This window comes from Indicator indicator, chromosome 1 (genome assembly GCF_027791375.1).
Source record: "Indicator indicator isolate 239-I01 chromosome 1, UM_Iind_1.1, whole genome shotgun sequence".
NCBI lineage: Eukaryota > Metazoa > Chordata > Aves > Piciformes > Indicatoridae > Indicator > Indicator indicator.
This window is the reverse complement of record NC_072010.1, coordinates 85,622,032-85,645,128: the sequence shown is the minus strand read 5'-3', so window position 1 is coordinate 85,645,128 and position 23,097 is coordinate 85,622,032. Positions and strand designations below refer to the sequence as shown.

Below are 23,097 nucleotides of genomic sequence, written 5' to 3'. Positions count from 1 at the left end.
CACAGTCATTTCAATCAGGTTGCAGTGCACAGATGTCACAAACCTACAGCAGCACCAAATGAATTTGCTATATGTCTTGACAGCATTAGAAAAACAGCTCAGAACCTTCTGCTTCGCAATGCTATTTGTACTGAAGGCATCTACAGCCCCACAAGCTGAGACACTCATGCCTGTCAATTTTAAAGACTCCAAGTGGTGTACCACCTGTGACATGCCAAGCTGCATCTTGCAATGGGACATTTTCAGTGTCAGAGAATAGTAGGCATTGGAAGGGACATCTGGAGATCATCAAGTCCAACCCTCCTGCCAAAGCAGGATCACCTAGGGCAGGCCACACAGGTAAGAGTCCAGGAAGAGTTTCGAAATTCTCTTCAACCTCTCTGGGCAGCCTGGTCCAGGGCTCTGGCACCATCACAGCAAAGAAGTTTTTCTTCATGTTGAGGTGGAACTTCCTGTGTTCTACTTTGTGTCCACTGCCATGAATATAAACTGGCCCCATCTTAACACCCACCCTTCAGATATTTATGAACATTGATCAGAACCCCTCTCAGCTTTTTCTTCTCCAGGCTAAACAGCCCCAGGTCTCTCAGCCTTTTCTCATCAGACAGATGTTTCAGTCTCTTCATCATCCTCATAGTCCTATCAAGTAAATATCAACTAGGTTCTGCACCCACCTTTACAATCAGACTTCGGTGCTCCTCAGACTGACTGAAGTTCATGCCCATTTCAAAGATACTCATCGTTCCTTCTTCACACAGGCTCATCCAGGTGTGATATTCTTCTCGCTCTGGCAGTCTATCCCAGAATGTCTTGAAGACCTCCCAGACTGTTTCCTGACACACTGAAAGCATAAGAAAGGTCTGATGTTAGTACAACAGGAGTGCTTCCATGCTATGGGTAGCCAGGATAGTATTGCCCCAAAGTTGTACACGTTTCAGTACATTAATATACAGAATGCAGTGACTTTACACAAACAGGTTAACGTGCAAGGCGTTGAAGAGACCAACAACGAAGATCTGGTGGACCTTCCACACTCATACTACTTCTCTCCCTGATTTTTTAGTGAAATACTTACTTCATTAAAGAAAAAAATGTAGAGAGCATACTTGTTTCCTAAAAACTATGAAGAACAAGTCTTTTGAGAAGTGACTGAGGAAACTGGGATTGTTTAGTCTGAAGAAGAGGACGCTGAGGAGAGACCTCATTGCTCTCTACAGCTACTTGAAGACAGGTTAGAGTGAGGTGGGGGCTGGTCTCTTCTCCTTAGTATCAGGTGATAGAATGAGAGGAAATGGCCTGAAATTGTGCCAGGGGAGGTTTAGGTTTGATATTAGGAAAAATTTATTTCCTGAAAGAGTGGTCAGGCATTGGAACAGGCTGCCCAGAGAGGTGGTGGAGTCACCATCCCTGGAGGAGTTCAAGAAACGTGTGGACATGGCCCTTCAGGACATGCTTTAATGGCCATGATGCTCTTAGGTTGATGGTTGGACTCAATGATCTTAGAGGTCCTTTCCGACTGAAATGATTCTATGATTCTAACAACAGTATTTCTACTGAGTAAAACTGGTCACTTGACCAATAAGTCAAACTTTCAGAAGATTTAGGAAACAGAACTCGTATGGCATATCTCTTCACAGGAAGTGTAGCTAGAGCTTAATCGTAAGAATAATAGTCACACCAATCAAAGTTTTAGAGGCTCATCAGCAACAGCTCCTTTGGGCTCACATTTGCAAGAAATTTGAAACAAATTTCAGCAAATAATAATAGCAGCAAACTGAAAAACAAGGCAGGATGATGACAACAACATAATATGTTTAGTATATGTATGCACTGGGAAGTAACTGGACATCTCTTTTGTGAAACCTCACCTGAAGTACTGTAACTAGTTCTGTAACCCTCAAACCAAGAGGATGTGTTGGAGAGGGTCCAGAGAACAACTACAAAGACAAGCAGAGGGCTGGAGCAACTCTCCTACGAGGACAGGCTGTGAGGGTTGGGGCTGTTCTGCCTGGAGAAGACAAGGCTCCAGGGAGACCTTATTGCAGCCTTCCAGTACTGAAGGGAGACCTACAGGAAAGGTGAAGAGGTACTGGAGAGCTGGAGAGTGGTGACAGGTACAAGAGGCAATGGTTTTAAACAAAAGTAGGGCAGATTTAGATTGGACATTAGGAAGAAATTCTTTACTATGAGGGTAGTGAGACACTGGAATGGGTTGCCCAAAAATATTGTGGACAACTCATCCCTGGAAGAGTTGAATATAAGGCTGGATGAAGCTTTGAACAACATGGTCTAGTCAGAGATGTCCCAGCCCACAGCAGGGGCATTGGAAGTAGATGATTTTTAAGGTCTCTTCCAATTCTAGCCATTCTATGATTCTATCTCTGAATGAACAGACAGTCTGCTAATTAAGGGTTAAATTATCTTGTACTATACCAGCTGCTTTAACCTCCCAGTCCTGCATGTGCTCTTTGCCAATCAGAGCAGTTGGTCACACAATGATCAAGCAAGAACATCTCTGTGACCCAGAATAACTGGAAGAGAGGAAGATTTATAGGATTTTCCTTGTGTCCTGGAGGACAACAACAGTAGAAGAACCACTCTAAAAATCACTTGAGGCAGATGCCAGCCTGGAGTAGTAGCAGACAAACCTGCTTTGGGGCCCTAATCGGATTTCAGTGCTTACTTCTACACAGTTCAGCAGAGGCATGCTTTGCGTTCAGGGAAAGTCTTGACATCATAGGCAAGACCCTATAGGAGAATGAGCATGAATCTATCTTCTGAAAGTCATTTTCTTCAATCAGCTTAAAAATAAGCTCCAAGCTGCTAAAACCAGTACCTTACTCTTAGGTCTTCTTGATAATCTGTATTTTGAGTTCCAAGTATCAATGTAATACACTCACGTAAAATTTTGATTACATATGGAAATATACTTTTAGTCAACCAAGAGATGGACATTTTCCTTAGCAGAATCACAGAATTACAGAGTTAATTTGTTTGGAAAAGACCTCTAAGATCATTGATTCCAACCCTTAAAAGCAATGGTTTTATAAATAACAACTTAAGAAACTGTTTTCTATGCAGTTGCACCCTTAAAGATTAGCTGATTTTGGCACTATGTAGAGAAAGCTCTTTTTTCCACCTCAAATTTCATTTTATGAGAGCAATTGAGACCATTTCTCCATTGTGGAGCTCTGCAGATACACAGATATCTCTCATTTTCGTGCCACACTCCTGACAGGTTTCCTACATGGAGATAAGCCTTGTAGCTCGTTTGAGTTAGGATCACAGAATTGTTTGGATTGGGAAAGACCTCTGAGATCATCGAGTCCAAGAAGAACACAATCCTCAAACTGCATGATTAACTGCCAGTAGCATATTACTGCTTTAGTACCCATCCAGCTTCCAGGCAGCTAACTTCATCTGTTAAGACACAGCAATTAGGTAAGGAAGATTAAAGATTATTCCAATCAGTTTTGCTTATGCATCTTTATTAATCAGAAGTAAATAGCCAAACTGACAAGCATCCATGCACCTCTCACAATCCCCCTCAAATTATCCTTCCTCAGCAATTGGGGAAGAAAACTCTTAGAGACAGAGACAACCTTTCCATATTACTTCTGCAGAGATCCCAGGCAATGAAGTCATAATCCTTTCCTTGGATTTCTGGATCCTGCTTGGAGTAATAATAAGCTTCCTGAAGCAGAACAACATCTGCAATGTCCTCTCTAGCACACCACTCATAACAGCTTGGCATCCAGGAAAAGACCAAAGTCTAGCTTCAAATCCAGGATCCTACACTAAGGAATGCATCTTTTCAGTAGCACTTCTAGCTTACGTTCCAGCTAATAAATCTTTCACTCCAAGTACAACATTGTAGAGCAGCAGCCCTGCAATGAGATTATTCCCTGTGGTTGGGATAAATCCTCAGCAGGCTATCAGTAAGAGCTGAAGCTATGAAAAATAGCTTGTAAATAGCTTGCAAGGGCACTGTCTAATTCTACACTTTTCAAATGGTAACAGGCAAAGTGTTTGCTTTACAGTTCCAAGTAATTATTAACAGCAATAATTGAAGGTAATTTTCCTTAATGCTCTTAAATTTAATCCCTTTTTTAGAATAAATGTGATGAGACACTGTCTTGCCTAAATACAAGCTGTTGCTGTATGAACAGTTGTCCCAATCAGCTCCCAATAGATTAAGGATTTGTTGTGTGTCCTTTCTTTTGGAATTAAGACACCCCACTGAATAGCAGTCCCAAAGGCTTTGTGCCATCTGTGGGCTCCAAGCCCATTAATCAGACCTAAGCTGTCAGAACAGGGTCATATTTTCTGTGGAAGGAGGAAAGGGGACACAGAGAAGAAGACTCATCCTGTCCTCTCTGGCCTGTGTCTTATACAGCCATTTCCACTGCAGTGAGCAGTACCAAGTTGAACAATAGTCCTCGGATGCCTCAAAAGAAGTTTGACCAGCAGGACAAGAGAGGTGATCCTCCCCCTCCACTCTGCTCTTGTGAGACCCCACCTGGATTACTCTGTCCAGTTTTGGTGTCCCCAGCACAAGAAGGACATGCATCTGTTGCAGAAGGGTCCACTGAGGGTATGAAGATGATCAGAGGGCCGGAGAACCTACCCTATGGGGACAGGCTGCAAGTGTTGGAGCTGTTCAGCCTACAGAAGAAAAGGCTCTGGAGAGGCCTTATAAGCTGCCTGCCAGTATCTGAGGGAGCTACAGGAAAGATGGGGAGGGACCTATTACAGGGGCTTGTTGTGGTAGGATGAGGGGAAATGGCTTTGAGCTGGAAGAAGGGAGATTTAGACTGGATATTACAAAGAAATTCTTTACAGTGAGGGTGATGAGATGCTGGAACAGGTTGTCCAAGGAGGTCATGTTCAAGGCCAGGTTGGACAGGGCTTTGAGCAACCTGGTTTAGTCCTAGGTGTCCCTGCCCATGGCAGAGGGGCTGGAACTAGATGATCTTTAAGGTCCTTTCCAACCCAAACCGTTCTATGATAACATGGTTCAAATTGATTCTGTATTCAGAAAGAAAAAGGCTGGCCCATTTCTTTCTCCCAGATAGTCTGAGTTTATTAGTTCTGACACAGAGGGAGGGATTAAAAACTCCAGGCAAACATCTACCAAAACTGCCATTGTGGTGGTTTGAAACTGTCTTTTTAATTTTTCCTTGCAAAGTTCAGAACAGAGAAAGTGAAAGAGTGTAAATAAGTCACTATTGGGTGTAAGAAAGCAAAATAACGATTGTTCTAAACACTTCCATTGGATAGATAGAAATGTTTAAGAACTATTACCCAAAACAAAGTGGGCACTCTGCACCCTGCATTCTGCAGTGGGGGCAGTTGCTGGGCTGTCTGGCTGCTGTTTCTTCTTCTCTTCTGGCTGAAGATAACACGTACTGACCTTGGCAGCTAAGTTAACAACTTTCTGCTTAACTAACTCTGCTTCTCTGTCCAGGGAGGTCTGGGGGGAAGCTCCTGGGAGAGGGAGGCCCCTTTGGGAGGGTACCCTTGGGGGGAAGCAAAGGGAGATCGGTTGTGCTTTTCTGTTGATTGTATATATTTGTAAATGTTGTGAATTTTGTATATTTGTACATATTCATTGCATTTCATCGTAGATTTTAGACTCTGCTTGTAAATACAGCTTTTCACTTGCTTCCAGACTGAGCTAGCCTGGTTATTGTCGGTGGGGGGGGAATTTCAGCTCACACCGACACAGCCATGTAAACACTTCTGTTAGCCTTGCCCAGGAAACTGCATCCTCAATGCTGGTGAACTGCTGGCCACATATGGTCACCCTGCATTCTTGTTGACATGCAGTCCATCTTGTCATTGTCCTGTTTACTCTGACTGGCCACTTTGTAAAGCAGGGGATTGCTCTGTGGATAACTTAACCCAAGAACCATAGCCAGGTGTTCAAGAGCAAATCTGTAGTTTCTTTCAGTCTTTCTTTCTCAGACACCTTTTCAGTGTTTTTTAGCTAGATTAGAGCTGCCACTCCAACTACAGAAAAAGAACAGCAGTTTCTTCAGTGTGGTTCAAAGCATGCTCATGTTAGGAAAGAGACAAACAGGATTCCATCTCCCATCTTTCCTCCAGGTATGTCAAAGAAGGAACCAGTTCTTATCATGGCTTGACTGACATGGCCACTCAAGGAACTGAAGAGACACCACTCTCAACAGTGCATTCAAGTTCCCTAATAAAAGTGATTAGCCTTCTTTTAACTTGAAGGTGGAGACCAAACCCCTGGCAAGTTTTTGACGATCTACTGATGAGGGAGGTTTTTCAAAGTTTCTTATCAACAAATTGTTGAGAACTCCCATATAAGAAAAAGCTCATTTTTCATAGCTAGATTCATAAACATTCTGAGACTCTGTAGACAAAACTTGGAGACATAAAAATGTAAACCAAGTTAAAAGTGATTTGACTGGAAGCTTCAGTAAACAGCTGTAATTTATGGTATAAAAATAATTCGCTATTATTCGTTTCTGACTTTTCAGCAACTTGCAAGTATCTGTGCCACTTGCACAACCTACACATGATGACACCAAGTGAAACAAATTAAAAATAAAAACTCCTTGAAATCAAAACTGAAAATGAAGGAAAATGAGAATCTGCAGGGGAGGCAAGGATGACATGGAACAGATTTACCAGTGAGCTTTCTGCTTAGCAATGTGACTTTGAATTTCAAATACAAAATTATTAAGTAGATAGGAAATAGAAAACAAATTGCAGTATAAGAGCTTAAAATAAATTGACAGGAGCCCAACAGTTCAGAGCTATGTCTGAAGCTGCTTGCTTAATACAGTAAAATTTGCTAACATGCTCCAATCATTAAGCAAATCTGCTGCACAGGCTTTGTGTTATGACCTTTCCAGGATTTAGTTTCCAAAGACTAGCTGCAAAACCTTTCCAAACCAACCAAGCATCTAGGTTCAGGAAGGAACTGCTGAGCAGACCCATCTAGTGCCATCTGAACAGCAGATCATACCTCATGGTGTGAGAGAAGAGCTTGTCTTCATGGCTAGATCTCACACCAAACTTTCACTAACCTGCTCCAAGGGTAGCCACAGGCACAGGTATATGGGACAGCATTAGCAACACCAGGTCCTGGAGGAGACAGGATTTGCAGTGAGGTCTCTAATCCCTGGCAAACAATACTGATTAAAAGCATCATAAAATCGAGATCAATCTTTCAAAGCAGTGAGCTAAGAGCCTTGAAGCTACACGTGGGTGTGAAGGTAAGCTCCTCTTGAAAATTACTTCCTTCATCCTATGGCTGCTGTAGTAAGTAACTTTTATTTTAGTGTTAACTGATTTCTTGGCTACTTTGCCATTTTCCTTTGAAGAATTCAAATGGTAAAAAGACAAAAAAAAATCATATTTATGAGATAGCAAGAGGCTCCCTGCTACAGAGACGCAACCATTCCAGCTGCCTAGAGGAAAAGAAGAGGGTGTGCAGAAGATGTGTCGGAATTTAAACCAAGAATGTCATTCCAATATCTGAAGGGGACCTACAAGAAAGCTGGAGAGGGGCTGTTTACAAGGGCAGGTAGTAATAGGACGAGGGGCAATGGTTTTAAACTAGAGTAGGGTAGATGTACGTTGGACACTAGGAGGCAGTTCTTTACAGTGAGAGTGGTAAAAGACTGGAAGAGGTTGCCCAGAGATTTGATTGAGGCCCTGTCCCTGGAGGCATTCAAGGTCAAACTTGATGGGACCCTGAGCAGCCTGATCTAGTTATGGATGTGCCTGTTCACTGCAGGGGGGGTTGGACAAGATTAATTTCCAGGGTCCCTTCCAACCCCAACAGCTTGTTCTGAAACTTTTCTCCAAAGTCCATTTTCCATGCACGTACTATATTTTACATGTACTCCATCTCAAAACATCTCAAAAGACAATTAACTCATCACTGAAATAATTATCTTCAAGTTAAGAGAGGAGGTAGGAAAAACTGAAAGGTCATCATGTTTGGCCCATGCCTTTGTGCCAACTTCCACTTGATAAACATGGCGTAGGCACTTCAAGTAGGCAAGATCTTGACTTTTAAAAGCCATGACAGATTTCAAAGGCTGACTCAGAAAACCAGATGTGTAGAAAGATCATGTGAATCCCAGCATATGTACTCCAGAATCCAAAATGCTCATCCATTGGGAGGTTACCTGCTTCAAATGCAGTGCTTATGCTCAAATAATATAAATAAATGAGAATATCCTGAAAAGCTAAATTGTGTTTCAGCAAAAAAAAAATCCATATAGGCAGGCACAAGCACTTTCCAGTTCTATAAATATGCAGGGAGGGGAGAGAAAAATTTCTTTGAAGCTTCATTTCCAAAAGACTTCATCACTGTTTTCAAAAACCTCCAGCTATGATCTGTGATGAGATGATTGGCATCTCTCTCTGAAATTCTCCTCTCTGTCTACCTGTCATGCACCTGGGTATGATCCAGAATCTCTGCTGCTCCAGCTTCACCATTTGGGATGCATTTATCTTTCAAGTAAGAGACAATTAGCTTCAGTCTGTGCTCAGGGATTTCTGAGGTTAAGAGAAGGGGCACCACATGACAGCACTGGGCACCTAGTGGGGGGTAGGGTGGCTTTCTGGTCATTTGTGTAAGTGGGCAGTGCTGGAGTTTAATCTCTGTTAAATCCCATTAGTGCTTCTTAAGAGTTGAATCGTGTACAGTGACTAGGAGCACTGAATCAGGCTGAATATTCTATTTTGAGGCAACATGAGGCAAACTCCTATTATTTAGCAATTTCTGCACAACTGCATGGCTTAATTGCAGTAGGTTTTGATGAGGACTACAGGCAGACTGATAACTCCTAAGAGATCTTTTCTGTAAAGACCTTATTAACACTCACTAAACAAATTTTTATCACGTGCAGAGAAATCGCTTCATCTTTTGCTGAAATGCTGCTGTGTATGGCCTCTGACATAGCAACCCTTAAACAATATTCATAGCAAACCAGGATTTTAAATTAAAATATTGAAATGTGAATTATATAATCCAGATGAAGGATGTGTTCTTTGAATGCTAACATACCAAACTCTAACATATAAACCATTCTCACCAGTATATTTCTGTAACTACAAAAGAGTGTCTTTCAAGGGGAAAGTCAAGCTGCTTTTAAGTCTATAATAACATCTAGAAAACCCAAATGTAGAGGGAAACAAAACTAGACCTTCTGTAAATAAACTCCAGGAATTTATTGGTTGAGTACGACCTATATATAATATGTGTCAAGGATGAGGGGGAAACAAGGAGAAAAGTCTCACTTTATTGTATGTTTGTTTAGCCAAATATTTTTTAGCACTTTTGCTTTCATAATTGTTCAGCAAGACTTGGTAACTTTGGAACATTAAATACTTCAGCATCAAATGGAAACTTGACTTCATCCCTGTGGAGAACACATCATTACTTCTAACATTTCAATAGAAAAATTTGAAGTGGACCGAGAACTTGGAAAAGAAAGTTCAAGGCTACCAAATCTAGGAATTACAATCAAGCACAGAACTAAATTCCTGAGTTTCTTTCCAGACTTCCATAGTGTGGTTGTCACTCATCAGCTATGAAACAGTGGAATCATAGAATCATTTAGACTGGAAAAGACCTTCAAGATAATCAAGTCATAGAATCATAATCATAGAATCATAGCACCAACCAGGTTGGAAGAGACCTCCAAGATCATCCAGTCCAACCTATCACCCAGCCCTAAGCAATCAACTAGACCATGGCACTAAGTGCCTCATCCAGTCTCCTCTTGAACGTCTCCAGGGCTGGTGACCCCACCACCTCCCTGGGCAGCCCATTCCAATGAGCAATCACCCTCTCTGTAAAGAACTTCCTCCTAACATCAGGCCTAGACCTACCCTGGCACAGCTTGAGACTGTGTCCTCTTGTTCTGGTGCTGCTTGCCTGGGAGAAGAGACCAACCCCCACCTGGCTACAACCTCCCTTCAGGTAGTTGTAGACAGCAATGAGGTCACCCCTGAGCCTCCTCTTCTCCAGGCTAAACAGTCCCAGCTCCCTCAGCCTCTCCTCATAGGGTTTGTGTTCCAAGCCCCTCACCAGCTTCGTTGCCCTTCTCTGGACACGTTCCAGTACCTCAACATCTGTCTTCAATTGAGGAGCCCAGAACTGGACACAGTACTCAAGGTGTGGCCTGGCCAGTGCTGAGTTCAGGGGAAGAATAACCTCCCTTGTCCTGCTACACTGTTCCTGATACAGGCCAGGATGCCATTGGCTCTCCTGGCCACCTGGGCACACTGCTGGCTCATGTTCAGCCTACTCTCAACCAGCACTCCCAGGTCCCTTTCTGCCTGGCTGCTCTCCAGCCACTCTGTCCCCAGCCTGTAGTGCTGCTTGGGGGTTGTTGTGGCCAAAGTGTAGAATCCGGCACTTAGATGTATTAAATCTCATCCCGTTGGCCTCTGCCCACCCATCCAGACTGTCCAGGTCCCTCTGCAGGGCCCTTCTACCCTCCAACAGATCAACATCTGCTCCTAACTTGGTGTCATCTGCGAACTTACTGATGATGGACTCGATTCCTTCATCTACATCATCAATAAAGATATTGAACAGGACTGGGCCCAGCACTGACCCCTGGGGGACACCACTCATGACTGGCTGCCAGCTGTCAGTGGCACCATTCACCACCACTCTCTGGGACCAGCCCTCCAGCCAGTTCCTGACCCATTTCAGAGTGAATCTGTCCAAACCACGAGCTGCCAGCTTTGCCAGGAGCTTCTTGTGTCAGACAGTGCCAAAGGCTTTGCAGAAGTCCAGGTAGACTACATCCACAGCCTGCCTCACATTCACCAGGTGGGTAACCTGATCATAGAAGGAGATCAGGTTGGTCAGGCAGGACCTGCCCCTCCCGAATCCACGCTGGCTGGGCCTGATCCCTTGACCATCTTGCAGGTGCTGTGTGATTTCACTCAGGATGACCTGTTCCATAACCTTGCCTGGCACTGAGGTCAGGCTGACAGGTCTGTAATTTCCCGGTTCCTCCTTCAGGCCCTTCTTGTGGATGGGCATCACACTGGCCAGCTTCCAGTCATCAGGAACCTCTCCAGTGAGCCAGGACTGCTGATAAATGATGGAGAGCAGCTTGGCCAGCTCATCTGCCAGCTCTCTCAACACCCAACCAATACGGTCTAGTTTTCTCTTTAGTCATTATCTTTAAACACTGTCTTTAGATTTTCAGCTTTATCTGAAGCTCTGAGTGTCAAAAACAATTCTGGCAGAGAGACCACCTTATCTACTCAGGTGAAAAGAAGATGTACTCATGTGCATAGAATGAATTCAGACAGTGGATCATAGAAGGAAAAACGCAAACAGAATTTGGGAAAGGTAGCCACCAAAGTCATTACATCTCAGAGGTGGTAAAAAGCAGCAGTATCAACCCTGAGCCAGAGGCAAAATCCAGCAGCCTTCGTTCTACCCAATTAACAGGCATAGGATAGGGAAATGGTGCCTGCCACGCTACACTGCAATCCTTGTTTCTGCTATACTGGCTAATTCAGCTTCCAAGTCTACTGCATGCACAGCCATCTACCAACAATTTACACCAAAGGAATTTGCCAGATTCACTGAACTGTCTACGTAAGATGACTGATCACAACAGACTTTTAGCTTGAGCAGGTGTGACTATTTTTCATAGAAGAATTGTTATTTAAAAGAGGTTTGGGCTACCATCTCCGTGTCAGCACACTCATTATCTGAAATGCCACTCCTAGATTTCCAGAAAATTCTGTTTTGTAGAATCTCCAGCTGCCCATTGGACACACGGTGTTCATTTCAACAGTCCAGCTATGAAACACCACTAGATTTACCTGACTCTTCCAGCAGCCACCTTAACATTAATAACATTTTAAAGGACAATTATTAAAAACTTTGGAAGACCCAACCCACAAGCCACTTTGTAGGGATCTGTGACAGATTTCCATCTCCATATTCCAGAAAATGAAATACAAAGTCAGCCAACAGCAGCAACCTCCACACCTGGAGTACTGTGTCCAATTGTGGACCCCTCAGTTCAAGAAAGATGTTGAGTTGCTTGAACATATCCAGAGAAGGGCAACAAAGCTGGGGAGAGGTCTCAAACACAAGTCCTAGGAGGAGCAGCTGAGGGAGCTGAGGTTGTTTAGCCTGGAGAAGAGGAGGCTCAGGGAAGACCTTATTGCTGTCTAAAAGTGTCTGAAGGGAGGTTGTAGCCAGGTGGGGGTTGGTCTCTTCTCTCAGGCAACCAGTGACAGAATGAGAGGACACAGTCTCAACCTGCACCAGGGGAGGACTAGACTGGATATTAGGAAGAAATTCTTCACAGAAAGAGTGATTTGCCTTTGGAATGGGCTGCCCAGGGAGGTGGTGGAGTCACCGCCTCTGGAAGTGTTTAAAATCAGACTGAATGAGGCACTTAGTGCCATGGTTTAGTTGATTAGATGGTGTTGGGTGATAGGTTGGACTTGGTGATCTTGAAGGTCTTTTCCAACCTGGTTAATTCTGTGATTCTGATATTTTTGATGGTCGAACTAGATGATCATAGAGGTCTTTTCCACCTGAAACAATTCTGATTCTATACAGCTACAAGAGATGCAGAGACTGTATCATGCTGGGGAGTACAGGGACAATCCAAATCCCAGATTTATCTCAAAAGAGACTAAGGTCCATATCTTTTGCTAATGCAAATCTCAGTTTATTCTGCAATGTGATTGACTACAGGAATAAATCAGCACTTCTGAAATCTGTCTTCCAGACCACAAATGTACAAAACCAAGTATAAACCCTACAATGGGCTGGTTCTCCTGACTACTAAAGCAATAGTAACAACCACCAGTGACTAGTCATCCCGTTATTTAGACTTTAATATGCCAAAGTGCACAACTGATGTTTTAGGTAATAATATTTTTTTCTCCAGATCCCTCTATTTAGCCATAGCATCTCTGCTCAAGAAATCCTTCTGGATTGTGGAAGTTGTAACTTCAGCAGGGAAACAGATGGAGTATGTGGATTTTTGGTTCAACCCAGGATCATGAAGTTCTAGATAAGCTTTTACAACCTAATTTGCAGATTTTTCCTTCCTTATTATCACTCACAGTTTTGCTTACTTGGTATTGCCCTTACATACCCCTACCACAGACTGTTGAAGAGTTACAGCAATAAAAGCACATAGTATGGACTCATTCTGACATAAATAAGGAGCAGTTTGTTATTACTGAGCATACATAAACAAGCAGGGAACTGATTAATCTGGAGGAGGCTGAGGAGAGACCTCACAGCTCTCTACAACTTCCTCAAAAGAGGTTGGAGTGAGGTGGGGGTCAGTCTCCTCTCCCTAGTATCAGGTGGTAGAACAAGGTGAAATGGCCTGAAGTTGTGCCAGGGGAGGTTTAGATTGGATATTTGGAAAAATTTCTTTACTGCAAGAGTGGTCAGGCATTGGAACAGGCTGCCCAGGGAAGTGGTGGAGTCACCATCCCTGGAGGTGTGCAGATGGCACTTTGGTACATGGTTTAATGGCCACAATGGTGTTAGGTCAGTGGTTGGATTCAATGATCTCAGAGGTCTTTTCCAACCAAAACAATTCTGTAATTCTATGATAAGAAGCTTGCAAATCCTGTCAGACTGTGTGGCTGTGAATGTCAACATCCCTCACAAGCTGAGCACAATTTGTATTTGAACAAGTCTCTTATCCCATACAACTCCACTTTGTTCTCCACATACATTCTTTATGTTCACCTTTACCCTGACAGCAACTTCTGGGCTTGTTTTTCACTCCTCTAAGTGAACAAATTGAGTTACCAGTGAGAGGTTTTTCCCTACAAGCAATCAAAAATCTCATTAAACATGAGTCTCTATATACCTTTCCTTCTTCTTTAGGTGATAGCAGCTCTTTCCTGTTTCACTAGTTACAATTCAAACATTTTACAACACTATGAATTGTTTGAATGCTGCAACACAGAGACACAGAAATACCAAGAAGCAAATTATGACCTCGATGCCCTATTCCAATGTTGTCAGATGTAAGGGTTTAAAATACATTGTATTGTTGCAATATTTCATCACATGAAAGAAGCTGTTACTGGGAATACTTCAGCTTTGCAGAGAAATCTCTGTCACACTGACTTCTACTCTTTACAGTAAGGGTAGTGAGACACTGGAGTAGGTTGCCCAGGGAGGCAGTGGATGCCCCTTCCTTGGAGGTGTTCAATACCAGGTTGGACAGGACCTCAAGCAACCTGGTCTGGTGGATGGGATCCCTGCCAATGCCAGGAAGGTCAGAACTAGATGATCTTCATGTTCCCTTCCAACCCAAACCATTCTATGATCTTCCTCTCTTTTGTACTTCAGGCTGATACTCAGAGGCTGGCTTTCTAGATAGAACATAGAAGAGTTTGCACAACCAGCCATACTCAAAAGTCACATGGCTGAGACACCAATGCCTTGACTTTTCTGAAAGGTCCCTCAGAGAATTCTACTGGCACTAAAGAAAACAAAGATGCTCTTGTCACGCAGCTGACCTGTGCATAACACCGATTTTCCTTAGTGTTCACATTGTTCTTCAAGAAAGGCTTAGTAGCCTCAGGGCTCAGGAGGTTTTGTGATATATGTAAATGTAACCAGAAGGTACTTTTTAGTCCAGCACAGCTCTCATAATGAAGATTACCACAGAAACTAAGTTTCTTGGGTAATACTGTATTTCCTATGGCCTGATATTTGTTATGTATAAAAGCTTCATCTATTATTTGTTTTACAAATAAACACTCTTTACCAATGACTCTTGAGACTTACAATGACTTACCTCTGAGCCTGAAATATTTCAGATGGTTGGCAATAGCCTGCTCAACAGATTCATCGGGGCAGATCTTAACTCCACCGGGAAACAGAACGGAGCGCTTCCTTCGTAATGGCAAGTGCCTGTTGACCTGTTCAGCCTTCATGTTGCCATTAATCTTTTTCAGCTCTGGAGGCAGAGAAGGGTTTGCTATCTGCCAGCCACTGAACTGAAGGGTTGGTGGTGAATCATCTTTGGCTTGTTCTCCTGGAGCTGAATACCCTTCTGCTGTAAAATTAAAACCACACATAAATGTCTGAGGTGAAGTAGTCATTTGCATTTTAATGCTATTGCTCTGGTTTCTGAAGGACCTAAACGTGCTTCTTTTCTGTTGACAAACTCTGTCTGAGTGGCTGTAGTGTTACCAACAACATTAACCTCTTTAGGGCACCTGATCAAATGGTAACACAACTTAAAGCTCTGACCCTTTGAATGCTCATGTTTTGTGTTTAACTTCCCTTATGTGATGCAGCTTAACTCAAGGGGACTACATTTGTGAATAAACATGTACTTAGCAGCTTTCAGGGCTAGAAATTAATTATGTAATTAAGTAATGAGTAACTCCCTTCATTTCATATTTTCTTTTCACAAGAAACATTTATCTCCTTTGCAAAAAGAAAGCTGCTTGAGTTGACAGCTAGCAAGTACACATATCACCACCACGAGGGTGAAATTTCCAGGGGGGAAAAAGAACAAGGAAATAGAGGGATCATCAGATTTAGGTTTATTTTTAAATTCTCTCTTATGTTTATTGTTCCACATCACTCCAGAGGACACTTTACAGCAGGGAGGGGGGAATGTGCCTATTTGGTCTTAGTCTGACAGTCTAATTCTCTGTCCTCCACAGTCAGCAGTTAGCTGGTACAATTTCTTTCTTTCCCTTTTTCTGATGAAGAAGAATCACAGTGAGTCATTTCTTAGAAAAAGAACAGTAATAAGTGCATGGCAGTTAAAATCCCATACATCAGGTGCTTATTCTTCAGTTTCAAAGCCAACAACACCTCTGACTTCAACGATTGAAAGATGAACAATGTGGTTAATTTGATGGTGGATTAACAGTCATGTCTAGTGCAAAAGACCACCACTAGATGCTACATTAGAGGGAGAAGAGAATACCAAAAAAGGTCACTAAGGTAAAAGCCCAATCTATACCCAAACCAACACATCTGCTGGGCCCATAAGCAGAAGACAGAATCTCACCTTTTAAAATTAATACAAAAATATTAAAGAAAAAAGCACCAAGTGAAAAACTTAGCAGTACTTAATGTCTCTCAAAATTGGAAAAACTTGCCTCCTGTAGCTACATTCTGCACTCAAAACCACACAAATATATAGGACTATATCCTGGAATTCACTCAGAGCGTTCCATATTTACACTGACAGTATGGCACAGATTTGACTAAGCATTTCTCTGTATTAATTAATACATATAATCATATGTTATAATTAAAGCAGAGAGGTATTTTTATTTCCACACACACTGCCAAAGATAAACTTTGAAAGCAAGAATATAAATATGATTTCTGCATTACCTGTAACTATTTGAAGATCACCATTAATTATTCCCAAAACTGGAAGGCAAAGAAAGATTTTCAAAATGAAGCCAAGCATATTTGTGTCAAAAAAAAAAAAACCCTCAATGTGCAGGGGAAAAAAAAAAAAAGAAAAGAAAAAGAAGGTTCCTTGTAGCGAAAGAGCTGTTGTCCTGAACTAACCAAGAGTAGTGACCTTCTTGAAAAGATCTTGATGTCACATATCATTATCTTTGGAAAAAACATTAGGTAAAAAAAGTCAACCAAGACATCCTGGGAATATTCTTTTCAAGGACAGTATTCCTCTTTAGTGAAGAAACAAGGAAAGGTAATGGAAGTAAACTCCTTGCAGCCAGCAGATGGACTGAGACAATTTTTTAATTTTAATCTGGCCGGCTAAGCTCTTTAGCAGAGCTTGTCATACCATTAGCAGACAGTCCAAACAAGGACAGCACCTTTCACATTTAATTAACCATGCTTTTTCATTGGCTTTCCACAGTTTTTGCCCCTTTTAAAAACTGTGCTGACCACAAAACGTGAGAGGGAGCATGTTAGTCTCCAGTGGAAGGCCTAAGTGTGTTTTTTCTCTCTGCCAGTACAAATACCTATGTAAAAACACACTGGCTTGCTTCAACACTAATGCCTACGTAAAGAAGATCAAACCAGGTATTCTGCAGGACTGTTTCTTCTGCTGACAGAGCTAAGAGAGCCCTGCTGCCCAAGCTTGTGCTACAGGAGAAAAATCTTGTGCTACTAAAGCAATGTCCTTCATGTGCCAGGAGCCGTGCTTCCTCCAAAGATGAAGCCAGGGTAATCTGTGATCCTTTCATCTCTTCAGGTATGACCTGACATGAGCAGTAAGAACAAATCAGTACAGATACCTGAAGAGATGATCATCTAAGAACAACTGCAGAAAAGAGTGTGTAGGAGACCAGCAGCACTCTCTGCTCCCCTCCACTCCAGGGTCAGCTCATTCCACATGGAAATGTGTACAGAAGCTGTCCTGCAATGGCAGACTGCATTCAGGCCACTGGAAAAAACCCATCAGCACTGACTCTTGAGTGCTGTTACTTGGGACTTGTTGTTTACTCTGTTCAGATCAAACCAAGTAAACTGCTGTTTTGTCTGAAGTGACTATTCGTGGCAACGGTTTTACACAAATATTCCAAGGCTGATTTCCCAGAGCTTCCCAGCTGACGGTCTGCAGAGCGTTTGCACAGAGCTCCTTAGGTAGACAGTGCTGACTCCTCTCTTCTAGATGCTCTGTTGAACTCCCAGCACTTGAGATAATACTGATAATCCCTCATATTAGACACAGGACACTCACAGGAATCAAATAAAACCACCTTTGTTCTTAAGATCAGTCTTCTGATGTTTAACAGACTCGAGCCAATATTTTTCAAAACATTCTTTTTTTTCCACAAAAATACTGTCATATATCTTGACTTCAGTAAAGCTTTTGATACAGTCTCCCATAACATCCTCATAGAAAAGCTCAGGAGATGAGGCATAGATGGCTGGTCAGTGAGACAGATTGTAAACTGGCTCCACAACAGTGTTCAGAGGGTTGTCATCAGTGGCACAGAGTCAACTTGGAGGCCTGTGGCAAGTGGTGTCCCCCAGGGATCAGTACTGGGTCCAGTTTTGTTCAATATCTTTATCAATGACCTGGATGAGGGGATTGAGATGTTACAAAACTGGAGGGGTTGGCTGACACCTGTCAGGCTGTGCAGCCATCCAATGTGACCTGAACAGGCTGAGAGCTGGGTGCAGGCAAACCTCAGGAAGGTTAATAAGGACAAGTGCAGGGTCCTACATCTGGGGAGCAATAACAACAGGCACCAGTACAGGTTGGGGGCTGCCCTGCTGGAAAGCAGCTCCACAGAGCAAGACCTTGGAGTGCTGGTGGACAGCAAGTTCTCCATGGAACAACAATGTGCTCTTGTGGCCGAGAGCCAATGGGATCCTGGGATGCAGCAAGAAAGGTGTGTCCAGCAGGTCGAGGGAAGTTCTTCTGCCTCTCTGCTCTGCCCTGGTGAGACCACATCTGGAATACTGTGTCCAGTTTTGGGCTCCCTAGTTCAAGAGAGACAGAGACCTGCTGGAGAGAATCCAACAGAGAGCCACGAGGATGATTAGGGGACTTGAGCATCTCTCCTATGAAGAGAAACTGAGATCCCTGGGGCTATTTGGTCTGGAGAAGAGAGGACTGAGAGGGTATCTGATCAATGTCTATCAATATCTGAGGGGTGGGTGTCAAGTGGAGGGGGCCAGGCTCTTTTCGGTGGTTCACAGTGATAAGACAAGGAACAATGGGTTCAAATTAGAACATAGAAGATTTCACCTCAACATGAGGAGAAACTTCTGTACAGTGAGGGTGACAGAGCACTGGAACAAGTTGCCCAGGGGGGTTGTGGAGTCTCCTTCTCTGGAGACTTTCAAAACCCACCTGGATGCATTCCTGTGCAGACTATCCTAAGTGATCCTGCTCTGGTGGGGGGGTTGGACCTGATGATCTCTTGAGGTCCCTTCCAACCTCTGATATACTGAGACACTGTGAGACTGTAAATTAAGCTTTAAGTTAAACCACTGAGTTGCACTAACACCTCAAAACAGTTTCCTTAGAAGCAGGTATTTTGGATCTATCAAACCATCACTGCTTGCCTAGGATGGCTCTGTTAAATTAACTACAACACTGGCAGCAGCACCAAGTACACCACACTGGAACTATGATGTGAGGCACAAGAACGATGTTGCACTGGTTGCCCATAAACTACTTTGAAGTCCTGTTCAGTTATCTCCAGTAGAGCAACTTTGGAGGCTAGCCTAAGAGTCTTTATTAGGCAACAATCAAGATGACACGTAGCTGTGTGGTCAGGTTGACACACCGGAGGGAAGGGATGCCAGAGGGACTTGGACAGGCTTGAGAGGTGGGACCAGCTCATAAAGTTCAACAAGGACAAGTGCAAGGTCCTACACCTGGATTGGGGAATCCTGAGCAAACATATAGGCTGGATGAGGAGTTGCTCAAGAGCAGTTTCAAGGAGAAGGATTTGGGAGTGTCAGCTGATGAAAACCCCAATGTTAGCTGGCAATGGGCCCTTGTAGCCCAGAAAGCCAATTGCAACCTGGGCTGCAGCAAAAGTGTGACCAGCAGAATGAGAGAGGTGATTCTGCCTCTCTGCTCTCATTAAGATCCCATCTGGAGTACTCTGGTGCCCGAGCATAAGAGGGATATCGAAGTGCTGGAGTGGGTCCAGAGGAGGACAACAAAGATGATCAGAGGGCTGGAGCACCTCCCCTGTGGGGACAGACTGTGAGAGTTAGAACTGTTCAGCCTGCAGAAGAGAAGACTCCAGGGAAATCTTATAGCAGCCTTGCAGTACCTGAAGGGAGCCTACAAGAAAACTGGGGAGGGACGTGTTGTGATAGGACAAGGGGGAATGCATTGAAGCTCGAGGAGGGTAGGTTTAGGCTGGATATTAGAAAGAAATTACTTACAGCAGTGAGGGTTATGAGACATTGGAACAGGTTGCCCAGGGAGGCGTTCAAGGGCAGGCTGGATAAAGCCTTAAGCAACCTGCTTTAGTGGGAGGTGTCCTTGTCAGTGATGGGGAGGTTGGAATTAGATGATCTTTAAGGTCCCTTCCAACCCAAACCAATCTATGATTCTATGTATCTATGAATGTAAACCCATCTCTCTTTTTTTTTAGTGTTTTTTTTTTAATACTTTGCAAAGCCTGGTGCTTTCAGTGTCATTAATTTTTTTACCCTGCAAAAATGCAGCTGAAAGAAGATCAGAAATACTATACATCTTTATAAAGACAAAAGCTAATTTACCTCAAGAACACACAAAAATCAATCCTTGTAGAGAAAAATCTCACCACACAAATGCCTTAGTAAGAGGCTGAAACCAAATTAAAAGCTTTGCTGGAGAGTTTTCACATTCACGGCATTGCTGGTTTTTGGTTTGGTTTGGGTTTTTTCCCATCAGTGAAGTACTCAAAGGCATTCAGAAAGTGACTAATATAAACACTACCTGCTTTATATCTGTCATACGTTTTTTGTGATATGGCTACAACAGCGTCTGTGTGCTAAAGTTTTTAAAGCATTTGAATTATTTATAGAATCATAGAATTGTTAGGGTTGGAAGGGACCTCAAGGATCAGCTAGTCCCAACCACCCTGCCATGGACAGGGACTCCTCACACTAGATCAGGTTGCTCAGAGCCACATCCAGCCTGGCCTTAAAAACTTCCAGGGATGGGGCTTCCACCACCTCCCTGGGCAACCTGTTCCAGTGTCTCACCACCCCCATGCTGAAAAAAAAAATTCTTCCTAACATCCAATCTGAATCTACCCATTTCTACTTTTTTTTCATTCCTTCTAGTCCTATCACTACCTGACATCCTAAAAAGTCCCTCCATAGCTTTCTTGTAGGCCCCCTTCTGATAGTGGAAGGCCACAATAAGGTCTCCTCAGAGCCTTCTCCTCCAGACTGAACAGCACCAACTCTCTCCGTCTCTCCTCATAGGAGAGGTGCTCCAGCCCTCTGATCATCCTCATGGCCCCTCTCTGGACACATTCCAGCACCTCCATATCTTTCCTATAATAGGGGTTCCAGAACTGGCTGCAGTACTCCAGGGGGGGTCTTACCAGAGCAGAGTAGTCCCTTGACCTGCTGGCTATGCTTCTCTTGATGCAGCCGAGGATGTGATTGGCTTTCCGGGCTGCAAGCGCACACTGCTGGCTCATGTTGAACTTCTCATCCCCCAGCACCTCCAAGTCCTTTTCTTCAGGGCTGTTCTCAAGCATGTCACTGCCCAGCCTATATTGGTGCTTGGGATTGCCCCAACTCAGATGCAGGACCTTGCATTTGGTCTTGTTGAACCTCATGAGGTTGTCATGAGCCCACCTCTCCAGCCTGTCATGGTCCCTCTCATTAGATCGAGCTATCGATTTTAAATTCAACACTGATTTCAGCAGTGAAATTTAGATTTGCAACAGCTGAAAAATCTCCTATATTTATGATAGGAAAAGCAAAAGTAAAAGCACAATCATGTTTTAAAATTTTCAAAACAAGCTTTCTAAAAATGCCCTTCCTTGACTAAAGCCTTTACAGTCACACTTTGCATCAGAAGATGGATAAGTCTTCATTTACAGCAGCCAAATTGCATCTGTTCAGAGGTATTCAGGAGAAGTGTATTCTTGCTGGGGAAAAAGAAAGGGCAGGTATAATCCTAGTGATGTAACATGCCAAGGTCACACCAAAAAGAAAAAGAAAATTTTCTGACAGTTTGTATTTCTGAAAAGAAAGGACACACACTTACATACATCACAAGTGATTAGCTGAATTACAGCTTTCTACAAGGTAATGGTCACTGAAGTTTTGCTACAACACACAAATTGCTAAATAATACTAAATAATTTTATTGTTTCTCAGATGCTAAATCCACTCTTCTGTAACTGAATTTTTTTTTTTTTTTTAAAAAAAGGTATGCTTAAAGAAAATGCCTTTGAGTCACATGCTGGCAGACACTCCCTGTCTCCAAGCTCCCAGGGCTTAATATCAAGATTATAAATTATCTCCTGCAACTGGACTACAGCAACTGACTATAGCATTTCACAGGACTTGCCAACAAAATTTCCCAATCAGTTCAACTGAAACAATCAGGTTGTACAAAACCATCTCATTTGTTCAGTTTCTGTGGCTGCTGTTGCCAATCATTTCACCATTACCACTTTTTCCTTGTGGTTCTGGAGAGTTTTCTGATGTACAGGCTTTAGTAGCAGGGCAGTGCAAACTGCATGAGGTTCAACAGGTTGAAGTGCAAGGTCCTGCATTTGGATCATGCCCCAGGCACAAATACAGGCTGGGTGCAGAGTGGGTTGACAGAGGCCCTGAAGAAAAAGACTTGGGGTGTTGACTGATGAGAAGCTCAACACAAGCCAGCAGTGAGCTCATGCAGCCCAGAAGGCTGAGGGAGCTGGGGTTGTTCAGCCTGGAGAAGAGAAGACTCTGGGGGGACCTTATAACTGCCTTCCAATACCTGAAGGAAACCTACAGGAAGACTGGGTGTCTAGCAACAGGACAAGGGGCAATGGTTTTAAGCTGAGGGAGAGTAGCTTTAGGCTGGATCCTTAGAAGAAGGTCTTCAGTACAAGGGTGGTGAGACTCCAGAATAGGTTGACCAGAGAGGCTGTGGATGCCCCCTCCCTGAGGGTGTTCATGGGCATGTTGGATGAGGCCTTGAGCAACCAAGTCTAGGTGTTCCTCCTCATGGCAGGAAGGTTGGAGTAGATGATCTCAAAGGTCGCTTCCAATCTAAGCCATTCTATGATTCTATGAACCACCTCCCAAGAATAAGTAAGGTCTGAGGCTGTTTAGTTTTCCAGCTGAACAAATTCAGCCCACCATGCCATGATCCTACTGCCACCATCCAAATACTTCCATCAGGTAGTATTTGGAGCAGAAAAATCAGGAAGTGAGATCAACCAAATTAATGAACACTTAAATTATCTACTCTGTCCATGTGATGTAAACTTATTCTCAGCATTCCTCCTTTCCTGAACCACTGATCAGACCAGTATGTCTTACCTTGTTCCACAGTCAAAGATTATCCTGGTGCCTGAACTTCATCTTTGAATAATGTTTTCAACTTCATCTTCCTTGGGCAGCATTGTTGCTCGAGTCATGCTTTCTTTCAGCCACTAATG

The 23,097-nt window shown here is 43.2% G+C and overlaps 1 protein-coding gene across 1 annotated transcript in view; it reads right to left on the bottom strand.

Annotated features, from left to right (window-relative positions):
- IMPG2 (interphotoreceptor matrix proteoglycan 2) overlaps positions 1–16,460 on the bottom strand; it is a 66,569-nt gene extending 50,109 nt beyond the window's left edge. Inside the window, exons 1-3 of the mRNA XM_054385736.1 lie at positions 16,382–16,460; positions 14,817–15,077; positions 675–841 (exon numbers count right to left, since the gene is read on the bottom strand). Coding sequence (XP_054241711.1) covers positions 675–841; positions 14,817–15,077; positions 16,382–16,460 — 507 coding nt within the window. The remainder of the gene's footprint in view (positions 1–674; positions 842–14,816; positions 15,078–16,381) is intronic.
- Positions 16,461–23,097: the final 6,637 nt, after the last annotated feature.